At 42.5% G+C, this 16,656-nt stretch overlaps 1 protein-coding gene across 4 annotated transcripts in view; it reads right to left on the minus strand.

Annotated features, from left to right (window-relative positions):
- The window catches only part of CLCN5 (chloride voltage-gated channel 5), a 155,686-nt gene that overhangs the window by 25,082 nt on the left and 113,948 nt on the right, over positions 1-16,656 (minus strand). For 2 of the 4 annotated variants that reach the window (XM_045068420.1, XM_004755112.3), the window contains exon 5: positions 2,046-2,197. In XM_045068420.1, coding sequence (XP_044924355.1) covers positions 2,046-2,197 — 152 coding nt within the window. Of the gene's footprint in view, positions 1-2,045; positions 2,198-3,482; positions 3,622-4,346; positions 4,636-16,656 lie in introns of those variants that run through there. The other 2 variants (XM_004755115.3, XM_004755116.3) reach the window with 2 other exon arrangements.

The raw sequence follows: 16,656 nt of genomic DNA on the forward strand, positions 1-16,656 counted from the left end.
TGATATCACAGATGCATTTCTTTATTTTCAAAAACCTGCTGGGAATGGCAGAAGGGTACCTGGGTGGCTTAGTTGGTTAGGCGTCTGCCTTGGGCTCAGGGTTTGGGGACAGAGCCCCACAACGCAGGGAGCTTGCTTCTCCCTCTCCTGCCTCTCCTCCCTGCGCATGCTCTCTCAAATAAATAAATAAAAATAAAATCTTTTTTAAAAAATAAATAAATAAAATCTTTAAAAAAAAACTTGCTGGGAATACTGAGGCTAATCGAGAAGGGTGCAGAAAAGTCTACATTTCAGGTGCTAGCCCTCTCGATTTAACCCTTCAGTGCCCACACTTCAAAATCAAGCATTCAGACAGCTTTGTCACTGTCCCCTTCTCTGCACCTCTATTTCTTATCTTTGAAACTGTGACTTCGTTATCCCATCTTCATCTATAGCACTATCGCAAATAATGATAAATTACTAAAAGTTTTTAACAACTCATTTCGACCTATGGCTTTTAAGTTTCCAGTTTTAGTGCCTAAAGTAGATAAGGCGGTATTTTTCTCTGCAACAGTGTTTCCAGTCTAATGATGAACAGTTCATGCCAAAAAAAAGTCCCTTTTGAAGACTTGATAAACACATTCTAACTGGTTTTGAATTATTAGTAATTGGCATAATGTGTCTCAGATGCAACCATTTTCAGATAGTGGGAAATATGCCCTTGTCATATCCCAGATGACTTTCACAATGGAAGTAACATGCTGAATGACAAACTGAACTCTGAATTATGGATGGCAGAAATTCTAAAGCCTGCCTGATGAACTGGTATGACAGAACATGTGCGTGTGTGCCCAAGTAGCAGCAACCTTATGAAAAACAGCAAGTGTTTTTGTAGAGATCCCCTTTTTTCAGTTAGGACAGAAAACTCAGTGAGATGATCAGAAATCCAAGGAATACAGAGGCATTTCTCAAAACCTCTACCAGGGACAACCTGACTGCTAGGCTCCGGTGATTATGAGAAAACCAGTCAGGAGATGGGAAGGGCTTAAGTATAAAAAGCGATTTGCCTCTCACTGCTCAGGAGACTTGCCTGGCTCTGAGCAAAGGAAATCATGAACTCGGGAGAGAGTGGGACTGACTTCAGAATCACGTTTTAAATTTGGACTCAAAACAGAAACAATAAGAAAGAAACAACCACACCTAAGGCTGGCTGAAGAAATGTCTCACCAGAGGATCACCCGCTGCATTTGGATCACTGGGGCTCGGGGGCCCTCCCTTTTGAGTAAGCTCTCCACGTGGCCCTGAGAGGAGCTAGAAATTGTGACTCCCTGATTTAAATGATGCACGGCAACAAGTTAAGGGCAAAAGACCTTGGCAGACTGCTCTAAGAGGTTTTCATGGGACTCTGGAAAGGGAAAAGTGGGCCAATTCTCTCACCAAATTCAAAGGAATCTGTGCCATAGCTGGGAGCGCCATCTTATTACCTGTCACATTAAGTTAACATCCTTAATTTGAATTTGATTGGTCTTGTGGGTTTGAGTCGAATGCGTACTTTTCTTTTATGGTTGTACAAGAGCCATTATCACAAGGACTTTATCCTGTAGGCTTCAGTAAACACCAGGGCACTGAGATTTTTTTTTCCTTTTTATTCCTTTGAAAGAAGCCCCCTTTCTTTTCTCAGTTCTAAAAATCCTGTTTCAGGGAAAACCATAAAAGGGAAATGAGATCGAGGAAGAAGACCTCTGAAACGTACTTCGGTCCCCTCCACCAAGTTTGTTTTTACCTCTTTACATAGGCACTTATACCCACATCAGGGCTGTGAGGATCCTTTCCAACTACTTTACTATAGGAAAATAAATTACCATTAAATAGAGATTTTTAAAATCAGACACAAAATGCCCTAAAAATAAAGTTAAAAAAAAAAAAACAAACCCTACATTGCCAGTAGACACCAGATTCAGCCACGTCCAAGGCCAAAAGAAAACAGACATATAAAGAATACGTATCTTCAAGCTCTTTCCCTGATGTTTCATGACACTTAACTTGCGTACCATCTTTGTTCTTACCTCTCGATGCCTATCCCGGTCTCGAGACTTCTCCCTCACCCAGTCAATTGTATTGAAATCATCATAGGTCCCCACACCAGGGATCGGCTCCTCCAAGAAGTCCATCATTCTATTTGAAGAACCTATTCCTCCACCATTGTATGACTTGTCCTCTGTAATGAACAGGAAACAGACATTAGCACCTCAGACACTCTAAACACATTAACACCTCCCTGCTGAGCACCAAAAGGTGAGTCCTTAAACCGTCGGATGATTACAGTTAGGGTGTCCTGATAAAGCAACATAATCATTGGTGGGAATATCCATCATATTTAGCGGTTTCTGTGGTCTAGGCACAAAACGATGAGTGCCTTAAGGCAGTCTAAATGGAAAGGGACAGATGAGCAGGACAGTACAAAGGCGAGAACTGGCAGGAATTGAAGTGTAGTGGGAAAAGGATTTCTGAAACAAAATACTGGAGCACACTGAAGCAGCTTAGGTATTTCAGTCTCTTTTATGGAAGGGAGACAAAAGGACCAAAGGTCTTTGCAGACAAGGCACACCAGAAACTATTTTGCATGTGTAAGGCAGTAATTCAATTCTGGGAGGTGGCTTTTGCCTGAGTGGGAACTCCAAAGAAAGCATGTGGGGCTCTTCAAGAGTTAAGCCGGCTGGAATGTACATACTAGCCTTCAATAGGTTGAAGACTTTGATCCTTGATGTAATGGGCTCCTAGGAACTTCGTCTATGGCAGAACAGTCTAAGACTTACAAGTAGAGCTTCTAAGACCAGTGCCTGGCCGAGCAATGGAATGTCCTCCTTGATCCTTCCATGGAAGCCACATACCCACTTGCCCAACCAGTCCTTTCTCTGCTTTGCTTTCAGCACTTATATTATAATCACTTAACACAAATATTTTTGTCTTCCTTTCTAGACCCGAAGCTCTTTGAGGGAAGCTCTCTGAGTCGCTATTGCATTCTCGCATTTAACACATATCCAAAATTCAAGAAATAACAGTGGAATCAAAGTTTATTTGCGGAACCGTGGGGATGAGAATGAAGTATTCAAACTCTGGAGCAGTATACAAACTAGGTTACTTAATACTGCTTGACAAACTTGTTCCACACAGTCCTCTGAGGAAACAGTACTTCTCTATTAAACACAAAATGCAAAACAGTATTCAGGAATTTATGCAAATGTTCACTGAGGAAAAATGCAGAGTAATGCTATCATTGAACTCAACCAGCCAAAACTCACATTTGCAGTGTCAACCTTGGCAGGGACAAAGCTTCATCCAGACTGTTTGGTGAGGAATCCCTCTGCAGAGAAGGCCAAAGTGGGCCCTGAGCTGATATCCAGCTCCCCCGCCCCCAACTGTGTCCCCATCTTCACTCCAAACTCCCACAGACAACTTCAGCACTCTCCTAGGGTAAGTGGGAATTAACCCCCAAGCTGTACCTGATTTACAAACTGTCCGTCTTCCAAATTCCTCCCTGGGATGAGGGATGGCGTACCTTTCACCGGCAACACACACATTTAAAAAGAAAAGCTCTGCAGAATCCAGATCCTATTGAGGGTGGGGGTGGGGCTGGAGTGGAGGTGGGGAACCAGTTAATCTTAAAACTCCTAACCAAAGTCCTTTCCATATCTTTAAGCCTACCTGGCTGTGACATGGTTGGTTGCTGAATCACCAGCCCAGCATTTCCTATCCTGTCAGTGGCATACTGATAAAGATTAATGCTGGTGTGTCTGAGAGCTTGGAGGGAAACAGCCAGCTAGGAAAGGAGGGCAGAAAGAAAAGGAAGTATGGTGAGAGGGGAAAAAAAAAAAAGAAAGAAAAGGAAAAAAAGAAAACCAAGCTGTTTCAACTCTCAAAGACAAATGCTGACATGAACACAAAGGACACCCAACAACCAGAATTTTACTTTTGAAAGCAGGTTAATGCTCCAAATGAAGCGCTCTGCTCTCAGGAGAAATTTAGAGAGGATTTTGTGCAACTGATTTTTAAAAGCACCCGAGAGCTATCTAAGGTTACACTGTATGTCACAGGAGGCCCCCAGCTCTACCGACATTAAGACAAACATGAAGCCCTGCAACAGCTTCCCAACAGGAAAGAAAGACTCCTATTACATCACTAGGTAACATGAGCACTGCATCATTCTGCCTCGCAGACAGTCTCCCGTTAGCAACGCAAATTGTCAGGCGGCTCCGAAAAGAACAGGCAGTGATTAGAAGCCCACAAACAGACTGCTTGTGATTCTCCAGATCCCCCTTCTCCCTGGGGTCACACTTCGGTGCTGGGCTGGGCTCAAGTCTGCTTACCTGTGATCACAGCTTTCTTTTTTTCTGCCTCAAGGAAGAAATAACCTTGACAGCCAGCATTTGGCCATTTACAGAAGGAGCCCTGGGGTGCACTGCTTTAGAAGGGCACTTGCTGTGTTCTCTGCCTTTCGCAGGAATAAATGCCACCTAAAGCACCACCAGTGTTCCCTGGCGGTCAGAATGTGATGTCACTGGGGGAGTCACGTGACCAGACCCTTGGACCAGCCGTGGAGAAAGGAAGGTTTTTAAGGGAGCACAGATGCCTTAAAGATGTAGTCTCATCTAATTTTAGTATATGTGCTGCCGAAGCGAGCACAGGATGTAGTCTCATCTAAACGAAGGCCGTCAAACGGGGGCAGCCGGGTCAGTTCACAAAACTGGGGTCCAGGCGAGTTTCAATTACTAGACCTTATTTAGCAGAAAATCCAGGGAGGCAAAGGAGGACTATCTGAGAGCGTTTAGAGAATTACATGAATCCTAAGTAAAAAAGGGAGTGGGGCAAATACAGAAAAGTCTTTTTTATTTATTTTTTTTTTTTTTTAAAGATTTTATTTATTTATTTGTCAGAGATAGAGCACGAGCGAAAGCGAGCACAGGCAGACAGAGTGGAAGGCAGAGTCAGAGGGAGAAGCAGGCTCCCCGTGGAGCAAGGAGCCCGATGTGGGACTCGATCCCAGGACGCTGGGATCATGACCTGAGCCGAAGGCAGCTGCTTAACCAACTGAGCCACCCAGGCGTCCCCAGAAAAGTCTTTTTTAAAAGAACACACTGGCGAGCAAAAATGAGGAGAAAATCTCAGACATGTAATGCTGAGTGAAAGATGCCAGACACAGGGGCCCATAACACAACTCTATTCGTGTTAAGTTTGAAGCTAGGCAAACCTAAATCATGCCATTTTAGGGTGCAAATATAAGTTGCCACATTAGAAAAAGAAGCAAGGAAATGACAAAAGTAAAGATGGTAGCCACCCAGAGGAGAGAGGGGGGTCGCCTTCTGAATGGAGCACATTGGGAACGTGGGGCTTCTGGAATGCTGGTAATTTTTCTCCATCTGAGCCCTACTTACCTGAGTGTCCACATGATAATCAGTCCTTAAACTGTATGCATATGTTCTGTCTTTCTGTGTATATATCATATCTAGAGAAAATTATGAAAATGGAACTGCACGTGAACTTAACTCTACAAGCTCACATCTTTAACAGCGCCTAGTAACTTAAAAGTTCAGATTACAGTCAAGAAAATTAGTCGTTTCTTAGTATTAGTTCTCTACCGAGAAAGCAACATCAAATGTGATCCCACTAATCCAAACTGGGTAAAACTAGTTACTTGGGCTTTGAAAATAAATGCACTATAACATCTGCATTATTTAAAAGGATCTCCCTTCCCAGGCCCTATTCCTAAGGCTATTCTTCATTGGGTCTTAATTAACTGTGCAAAAGGGCCAGTCGAGTAAAGGGGAATGAAATAGCCATCTCTCAACTCCCTCAGTGAATCGGCAGGACAGCTGCTGTTAAACATTAATCCAGTCAGTGTGCTCCAATAATCAGACCTAAACGTAGGGCTCTGAAAGGCTGTGATGATCACTTTCATCACTTCTTAGGGCCCGCTGCAGCCTGAAATGTTAGTACAACAAAACCTTATGAAGTCTGTGAGGGACATGGTGAACCCTGTGTGCTTTGGGCCCCGTCAGTCATTAATCGTAACATCTCAGTCTCTTGACGAACTCGACTAGCATTAATGAGAAGAATGAAAATGAAGGGGGCAACTGATAGTACTGCAGCAATAAACTGCAAAGCTTGAAAATCAAAAAGCGATTTGTGGCCCAAGTGTGACTGTGTTACACAACTGTACTTTTAGAAAAGTGTGTCTATTTTACTCAAAGAGGATAACGTGCCCAAACTTGTAAGTCTCCTTCAAAGTCATTCTTTATTAAATAGGATGCTACCTGCAGTTCCTGAAGGTAACTGCGAAATTCACTTAACATCACCCACTAAGATTTACGTTATCTCACTAGATGATTTTACGCTTCAAGATACTATATGTTTTGGTATTTAGAAAATGCATAGTTCTTCGACATACAGTGACTAAATTGTAGTACTGGCACCATGTTATAATAATTTTTGATGTAAGTTCATGTGTTTTTCAAATGTTATACCTAGGAGAGGGACTTTATTATTCCATGTAAATTTACTTCCTTTGAAAACTAGGTCTTGGTAGCTATGATGCAGTCCTTGAACTAAAATGAGATTTAATTTACAATTCCCTTTTCTGCCAAATTTGTAATCTCTAACATATGTTCATGATACAGACTGCCTGGCGCAGGTCAATTGATATTGTTGTGAAAATAAGACAAAGAAATGCTTACCAATTTGTAATGCAGCCTGTGATAAAAACCCAATAATACAGTTAACATATGAGAACAAGCAGAGTTGTGTTTCTGGAACACAGATGTGATCAGATCACCTTCTGATTTCTAAAATGTCAGTGGCTTCTATAACAATGCTGTTTTTTAATTCCAGTGCAGTTAACATCCAGTGTAATATTCATTTTTAAAACTTTCAGCATAGGAAGGCCACTTAATGGGCATTTGGCACAAGTGTAGACCTGGAATTTTTAAATACCCATCATAATTTTTAGAACAGGACAAATAAAATACTTAAAAGTGTATAATAATAATGATGATAACGATATTACAACTATTTTCAGTTTCATCAATGAGAGGGATTAAGTTGTTTCCACTCTTTCACGACCTACCTGTATGTCCTGACTGGATGACAAACGTCTTAAACTGTGGGTCATATGCCACATCCAACTGTTTTCTTAGCATTTTTTTAACTTAATAGAAAGAAATGGTAACTTTATAAAACTTAATTCTCAAGAAAGACAGCAGAGATTATCCCATTCATGACCAACTCCTGAGGTACAAAGAAAGTCACAAAATGCAAAGGGGCTTTTCAAAAAAACAGTGTATTAAGAGTTACGCTTCTGCTGTGTAAATTTTCTGCCACGGAAGGAAGAGTAAAATTAAACAAGGACCCTACGTGTCATATTGAGGCACTTGAGTAAGTCTATATTTATTTGCCTCCATACGGAAAAAAGGTAAAACTTAACCCAAGTAAGTTTTGAAGGCACGGTGTGCTCTAAGTTACACATAAAACAATTTTAATACTCTAACAGGAAAATGATTCAAGTTAAAGTACAATTAGATCTCAATTTGAATAATTTTTTAAAAGTCCCTAAAGGGTAATTTGCACTGCTTGAGTCTGGGAAAAAATGTCCAGAAAACCAGTCAGAAAAAAGTCAACATTTAAACAGCTTTCCCAGTAAAGGTTACACTTAGGTCTAAAAACTTAACAATGGGTCTTTAGAAACACTGCTTGAATGAGGAGGCATATAAATGAATGCATTTAGCTTGTTTCCCTTTATGGAAACTACTTTCTAAATTTTTTTCCTACAAATCACGTGATGCTTCAAACTAGACAACCTTGTAAAATACAAGAAAAGAAATTCCAATTTGAGAGTCATGTTTATTTCAATCCCTAACCAATATGCCACTAGAAATTTACCTGGGGGGCTGAATAGTAACTGATTAAATGAACTTGTTAAACACTAACCAAAACACAAGGGGAAAGGGGAAAGAAAGAAATCTCGGGCACAGACCCTGAAACACTGCTTTGGTGATACTGCAGCTGCAGGAGGGCTCACTCACTGGCAGCAGCCGTAAGGAAGAAAGAAACACTCAAGAGAAATGGGGCAGGGCCCTTGGTATATATCACAGGACCCCAAAAGAGCCCCATTTTAAAAAATGTATTTCCGGGGCACATAGGTGGCTCAGTGGGTTAAGGCCTCTGCCTTCCACTCAGGTCATGATCTCAGAGTCCTGGGATCGAGCCCCACATCGGGCTCTCTGCTCTGCAGGGAGCCTGCTTCCTCCTCCTCTCTCTCTCTCTCTCTCTCTCTCTGCCTACTTGTGATCTCTGTCAAGTAAATAAATAAAATCTTTTTTTAAAAAATGTATTTCCGTTTTTACAGGGATATATGGTATGTTTGCAAGGCTGAAATGACACCTACAAAAAATCCAACACTCTACCTAGCGTATGGCAGCAGATATTCATCCTGTGGTTATTTAAATGTTACCTTCACTCAACGGTATATAGTAAGAGCTGACTGTATGCCATTTCTCACTTCCACACCTGCAGTCTCTTCCCTTCTTTTATTGGCCCATCCATTTGAGATCTCCCAGAAAGTTATGAACCCTTCCACATTTCATTCATCCCCAGATTTGAGACTGCATTAAAGTTGAAGCCCCAATAATGAATCAATACTTTTAAGGCTGATCAATGTGTGCCTCCATTTCACTTCCAATTTGCTTTCCCACTCACCTAGACCCAGGGGCTAAAAAGCAACTGCTGGTGGAGCAGCTCTCCCATCCAAGCCCTGGAGGGTATCACAGGGCCATGTCACATTTAATATACTATCTTAGTTTGGCCCCTGGGACACGTATTCAAGGAGACTTTCCATTGATACCCATCTATAGAGCCATGCTGATTGTTAATACTGAAATACCTCCAGCCCTGTAGGCAAATGACTACTTTTTCCCAAGGATGCTTCTCCCCGCCAACCATCCCCTAGAAAGCTCCTGAATGTTCCCATGATTCAGCAGCTGGAACGTGAGGAGGCCCCAGGACACTGCCTAGTGCTACGTCTGGCATCCGGTCTGACTGGTCAGTGCCTGTTTGTTTGCATACGTTTCATTTCAGGACTGACTGCTTTGGTTTCCATTCACAACAGGTTAAAACTTGAAGTTGCCTAAGAAGTAGGAAGGACAACAAAGAGGAAGCTCAACTCTGCTGAAAACTGGACCAAATAAGGGGTGGTGAGGGGCACCTGGGTGGCTCTGTCAGTTAAGTGTCTGCCTTTGGCTCAAGTCATGAGCCCCAGGTCCTGGGATCGAGTCCCACACTGAGCTCCTTGCTCAGCGGGGAGCCTGCTTCTCCCCCTGCCTGCTGCTCCCCCTGCTTGTGCACACATTCTCTCTGACAAATAAATAAATAAAATATTTTAAAAAATGTATTTGAAAATAAGGTGGTGAGAGATGCGGGTAATGGGACAGCAAAAACAGCAACAAATCTACTAAGTGAAGTTTGAGGATTCTGAGAAGTACACAGGAAGATGAGGCATGGCAGAAAGATAGGGAAAAGACTGAAGACAAAGAGGAATCCAGATTCTAAGACCACTTTTGGACTCCCTGTTTCCCAATGGGTAGAGGTCTGGCCCCACTGGGTTGTAGACATTTGCGTGGGGGTGTGACTTCTATCCCCAGCATCTGCTCTGATCTGGAAGTTCCCAACCCAACCCACGTTCATTACCACTGGACCCAGAGTGTGAACTACCAGAGCCACCAAAGCTGGCAGAAATGGCATATGGATTTATGGCTTGGTGTCCGCAGGCTCCCACTGGACTAGAATGCCACAAAAATCAACAGAGAACTGGAAGTAGAGGGGCTAGATTTGACAAAGTTGCTGAGGGTGTTGTCCACATAAAGAAAACATATCTCAGCTCCATTACTTGTTCTTCATTCCTTCCTTCTCAAACTTACACATTTATGGGATTGACAAAAGGACTGGGAAATGTCATGGGTAGGGAGACGCTGCCCTAAAACACGAATAACATACCCCAGGGTTGGGAAACCTCCTGGCTAAGTCCTGCGTAATAACTTGTAATTATTGTTTCCAAAGCAGCGGTTCTCTGCTTCTTCTGTCCTAAGTCTGTGTTGGGTTCTGTCTATTAATCTCCAGAAAGAAGCTGGGGACAAGAGATTACCAATCATTCTCTGGCAGGGGCAAAAACTTGGGAGAGGAAATACCAATTAGGAGATTCTTCTTGGACTCATGGAAACACTGTGATGTCACAGACAGAAAAAAATGAGCTATAGATATAAAATCTAAGGATTGCTCTTAAAGAAATACATGTACCTGGCCACTCCAATGTGTGTACATTATTCACTGCAGCACTGTAGTGGCAGCAAAAACCTAGAAACAATGAAAGAGTCCAGTAATAGAGGAACAGCACAAGGAAGAAGGAGACTGACATGAACTAAAATAGAAAAATGTCTCGAACACATTGTGTGAATAAAGCAAGTCACAAAATAATAAGAATGTTTTAAACAGAGTGTGTGCCTATGTGTTGACTGGAGAGAAAAAGAACTGAAAGAGTCACACTGAATTATTTTTATGGGTTATCTTTGTACAGGGCACCTTTCACATTTTATATACATGTGCACTGTTTGAATCTTTAATAGTGAGTGAGGTGTATCTATGTGTTATGTGGTGGTTCCGAAAAGAAAAATAATGACCAAAAAATGATAGCACAGCTAGAAGAGCAGAGACAGGAAATTTCACAGGGCAGGCTTGCATTATAAGAGGCAGACCACTGGGGTGTTTAGAAACAAAGCAGGTGACAGCGTTTGGAGAACACCAGGAGGAAAGCACTGACAGGAAGGTGGCTGAAGAAGTTTTTAAATGAAAGGCAAGGGAAAGAAAGGCTTTGCTGTCGGCCCTCTTGTCCAGCAGTGAGAAGGTACAGATTCTAACCCTAGCTCCACAAATCACTAGTTTTATCACCTTGGGCAATTGCCTTAATCTCTGTGGTTTTCAGGTTCTCTGTCTATAAAAGGAGGAAGGATTTGCAGGCATGATTTTTAAGGTCCCTTCCAACTCTGATATTCTATCATTTTAGCAATGATTTTTCTTTTTGATCACTCATACATTGTACTGCATGACTTGAGAAGACCTTAAGCTTTGAAGAATTCCAAATGGTATCTTGGTTGCATAGTTACCTGAGAACACTCTTCTGGTAGGATCATGAAATGGCACTACTGATCCTTAGCAAAGAGAAGTAAGACAGCTCATGAGTGAAGTATATGACAACCTGGGACCCAAGGCTTCTGGCATATGGCTAACTAGAGTTCTACCAGTATGGCTACAGGATCTGTGCAGCTAGTAGCTGCTTGCCACAGACCCCAGAAACATCGAGCATACGCTCCTAAAATGTTACAGCAGCCTTTCCCCCATGCTGTAAACTGGAACAAGGTAAGGTTAAAAAGAACCCACTCTGGATTTATAGTACTGCCAAAGGGCCTCTACAGATATTTTCTTTTCCTTCAAGAGAGGACCGAAGTGGTTCCACTGACTGCAAAACACACAGGGAGCTTCCAGATTCAGCTCTGGCAAGTGAAGAGCTTAGGAGTTGTTACTCCCATCCCCACAACAAGAAAAAGCTGGACAAACTGAAAAATCTGGAACTTTTCACAGACCTGCCTGAGAAGGAAGGTTGATACTACAATGCCCAAATCTGCAGAGCCGGGTTTATCCAAAAAGAGATGAAGAGATCTGCTCACCTGAAGTAGAGACCAACGGACCCAGAAACTGCTGCGGGGACAAGAAGGGCGCTGCTGCCCAGCTGCCGAAGGCTGAGGGCAGACCTGCGCGATGGTGAGAAACTTCTGAGGCTTGCACGCCTGTGGGATCTACCACCAATAACCCTACCAAGTTCTCACAGGGAAGATAAGGAAAGATCCCCTCCTGGCTCTGATGCGGGGAGGGGAAGAGTAATCATTGTGAAATTCCCCAGAGCTTTCTCTATACCAAAGGCCCTATGCTCCAGGGGGAAATACTTTGCCTTAGCCCTCTCCCAGCTGGGGGAAGGACATTCCTCTCACTTCAGCAGGCAGATACACACACACACACACACACACACTCCCGCCAGCCTTCTTGTCTCAACCAAAGGAAATAGTCAAGGGGGGCCCAGGCTTCCAGGAAATGGATTGGGAATGCTGTGATCAGAAGTATGGGGCAGGGAGAACAAAAACTGTACCACTGGATGAAGCTGTGTGGAGGTCACAGCCAGAAGACACAGGCCCAACAGACACTGAGATTTAAGAGAAAATTATAAAATGGCCTGCTCCCACATACCTTACCACAATGCCAATAGGGCTCCAGTGTAATGACAATGGATTAAAGCTGAAAGAACAGAGCCACAGAATCTTTCTCAACAAGCTGCTCTTAAAGGAAACTCAAAATCAAGAGGTGACACAAAAACAAGGACACTATAGTCGGTTAAGCGTCTGCCTTTGGCGCAGGTCATCATACTAGGGCCCTGGGATTGAGCCATGTATCGGGCTCCTTGCTCAGCGGGGAGCCTGCTTCTCCCTCTCCTCTGCTGCTCCCCCAGCTTCTGTGCTTTCTCTCTCTCACTGTGTCCTCTTTCTCTCAAATAAATAAAAATATCTTTTAAGAAAAAGATTTTTTTTTAAAGCACCATACACAGACACTAGAATAGAAGAGTTAAATCATGGATGGTGGATGGTGGGAGCCAAATTTCTCACTACCTGGAATGGGAGGTTGCAAACATGCCAGGGGAGGAGGCAGGAATGATCCATGTGTTGATGGAGCAGAATTAGAGACTCATGATCTCATGTTTAGCTTAACGTAGACACGGATGGTCACATGTAGATAATATATCTACTTATAGATGTATACATAGACATGGGTCAGTACACACACACACACACATTTTTTACTGGGTGGCTGACAGCACCTAAAGCAATAATGCCCCAGTACAAATGAGCTCACCTACTACCCATATCTTCGTTTCTCTTATCATTCTCTACTAACAGGAACCAAGGCTCCTTGGAAAAATGGCATATTACAGTGCCAAAAAGTAAGTAAGTGCTCAAGAAAACCCCACAGTGACAGGGCTGCATCAAAGGAAAACAGAAAACTGAAAGAGCTCTAAATGGCCAAAGCTGGAAAACTCTGAACAAAAGAAAGTAGAAATGGATTATAACCCCAAGTTTAAACAAATGAGTCCCTACTGACATAAATAAGTAGCTGAATAAACAAATGGGAGAGAAGAGACAAATGTTCCATACAGAACAATTCCAATTAATTTCTGGACATACTTGACCCTCAAGGAGGTGGAGCATAACTCCCTAGTTCTTAAGTGTGGGTCGTGCACTGAATTCCTTCCATTGAGTACATCAGGGAAAGGATGAAAAGCCAATAACTTTACAGTAGGGAAAGATGACACACACTACCTCAGCCAGAAGACCAAGGTTAAAATCAGCAGCCGAAAGTTGTGTGGACAATATATAGCCTTGATACAGTGTCAATGTCATAAGAAAGGCATTTTACTTCTACTCTTCCTCCCTAAAATCCATAACCCCAGTCTAATCATTAGATAAACATCAGACAAATCCCAACTGAGGGACATTCTACAAAACACCCGACCAGCCATCCTCAAATCTGTAAACTGGTACAGCCACTGTGAAAAACAGTATGGCATCTCATCAAAAAATTACAAACAGAACTACCCTACTATCTAGTAATTCCAATTCTGGGAATATAATAAAAGGAAATGAAAACACTAACTCCCATGCTCACCACAGCATTATTTATAATAGCGAAGACATGGCAACAGCCTAAGTGTCCATCAATGATGAATGAATAAAGAAACTGTGGCATATATATATATATACAATGGAATATTATTCAGCTATCTTCAAAAAATGAGGAAATCCTACCATTTGTGACAGCATGGATAGACACAGGGGGCATTATCCTAAGTGAAATAAGTCAGACAGAGACAAATACCGTGTGATTGTACCTACATGTGGAGTTAAAAAAAAAAAAAAGGAACTCATAGAAATCAGATTTATGGTTGCCAGAGGCAAGGGGTGGGAGGGTGGAGAATTGGTGGTCAAAAAGGTACAACTTTCAGCTACAAGATAAATAAGTGCTAGGGATGGAATGTACAACGTGAAGGACTACAGCTGACAGTTAACACAGCTGTATGATATATAGGACAGTTGTTAAGAGAATAAATCCCAAGGGTTCTCATCACAAGCAGAAAGGTTTTTTCCCTTTTGATTCTATCTATAGGCGATGATGTATGTTAACTAAACCTACTGTAGGAATCACTTCATAGTATACGTAAATCAAACCATCCTGCCGTGAGCCTTAAACTTCTACAGCGAAGTGCATCAATTATTTCTCAGTATAACTGGGGGGTGGAGAATACAGGTATGTAATAAAGTTTAAAAACTACAGGAAAAAAAAAAACACCTGTCAAGGTCATCAAAAACAAAGAACGTCTAAGACACCATGGCAGCCAAGAGGAGCCCCAGCTGACATTAAGACTAAATGTCACATGGCATCCTGGATGGGACATCAGGTAAAAACTAAACTGTTAGTTTATAAACTACATATGAATAATGCATGTTTTTGAAACAAAACAAAAATGTAAATAAATAAGTGGGAAGAAGTAAGAAGGCACGAATTCTAATATCTGACCAGGTATTCTCCTATCAAGTAACCTGAAGGAAGCCCTTAGAGCCTGTGGCCATCATTAATAAGCCTCATTTTGAAGGTTCAGCATAGAGAACTGCTATGGTTTATGGCCCCAACAAGCCATTATTTTTTCCAAGCTCAAAAAACAGCAGTAATAATCGCCATCCTCCCAGGCTAAGTATTTGGGGAAGTTTGAGTATGATGAGGGTGATGGATTCTGAATTCCCTTTATATGTCATAATAAGGACAAAAAAAAAAGTTTGTGCCATCTACACAATCGCTTGAGTCAACTGGAGGGCTGACAGGAGCCCATGAGCTGGGGCCCAAGATGTTTTCCCTTTCTCTCTGGAGGAATACTATAATCCTTCCTTGCAGCACAGCAGAACAAACACAACTGTCTCGCAGCGTCCTTGGTGGATCTCACAGACCGTCATGTGTTTCATTTTCAAAGATATTTTTCCCTCCCTGGGACACTGGGAGGTCATGTTGAGGCCTGCTGCGGTGGTCTGGGCACATTTTCCCACATGTGGGGGACTCGGCCAGCTCTCACTCTCTGCCTGGGCTTTGAAGTTATCTGTGGCTCTTCCAGTGTATTCCCCATATCAAATGAGTCCTACCAATCCCCCTTTTGAAATTTCTCCAGAAGTTACTGTTCCTTCCTCTCCGTTTCTGTTGACTTAATTCAAGCCGTTTGATCTTTTACCTAGATTTTTTTTTTTTTTAAGTAACAGTTTAACTGGTCTTCCAGTCTTCAACCCACTCTTCCATCCTCCATGCTGCCAGAAATTCCCGAAAACACCCGTCTGATCATATCATTCTTCTGCTTTTAAATCATTTGATGACTTCTTGATTACAGGATAAGGTCCAGAAACCCAGACCGCCTAGACCTCATCCAGATTTCTAACTAGATCTTCCGCCCTATCCCCTGCTATCTTCCCTCCTGCTCCAACTGTCACCATCTCTGTCCCCAGGAGCCTCGGACCCCAGATGCGCAGGCTCCATGTTGCCTGAAGAGAACAGGCTCTCTCGTGCTGCTGTGCCCATACCCGTGTGCCTCTCTCTTGCCAGGAAGGTCTCCTCACGCAACAATCTGAGGGCAGTAGGAAGGCAAGCGAGGTGGAAAGACAAGGAGGTGAGGTTAACAAGGGAACAGATAAGTATTACTAAAAGCAGCACAGTATTCACAGGGTTCCTGAGGGGGTGGGGGTGCTCCAGAAATACTGAAAAACTGAATGGGTGAATAAATGAATTGCCAACCATGAGGTCCAGGCTGCAGAGGCAGGCAAGTGAGAACGATAGACCAGGAGCACAGCCCTGAAGTTCTGCCTACGACTCCCACCCCTTTTTTCTATGTCCTTCCCCCTCCCCTTCTGTGAGACCTCCATGTTTATGTTTCTTCTCATTTACAGACTACTAGAACACTGCCACAGATGCATTTAATCATGCCACGCAGAATTTATTTATTCATTCCTCATAAATCAATCCCTCCAGCCATCTGGAAAACAAGAACCACTTCTACTGCCTTTCAAGCTCCTTTTAACTAATCTTTTTAGTACGTGCTATCGTGCCTGGTACAAAATGTAGTATTTTATGCATAGCCGCACCAGAGACATCAAGGACTTTATGACCTTTTTTTTTCTGTTGGTGTTCTTTTTGTGTACATTAGGAAATCCCAGGTGAAAACACTAAATAAAGTAAGAACAATTAAAAAGCAAAGCAAGAAAATCATATCACTATGGAGTATGGTAAATGGAACAATTTCTGCGTGTGGCTCACAGCAAAAAGCTTCACCGTTTTACGGTCAGATCTTGTAAATCACAAGCAGGAACTCTCCTGTAAAGGCAAGTGAAGAGTGGCAAAGGACTACTCATGTAAAAACATATTCTACAATCACAAGCAATGCCAATCTCGTCTGCCTCAGCTTTCGGGTCTATTAAATGGGAATAACAGAGGGAGAGTCGC

Source organism: Mustela putorius, unplaced genomic scaffold, assembly GCF_011764305.1.
Source record: "Mustela putorius furo isolate JIRA1106 unplaced genomic scaffold, ASM1176430v1.1 tig00003903_pilon_pilon_pilon, whole genome shotgun sequence".
NCBI classification, from domain to species: domain Eukaryota; kingdom Metazoa; phylum Chordata; class Mammalia; order Carnivora; family Mustelidae; genus Mustela; species Mustela putorius.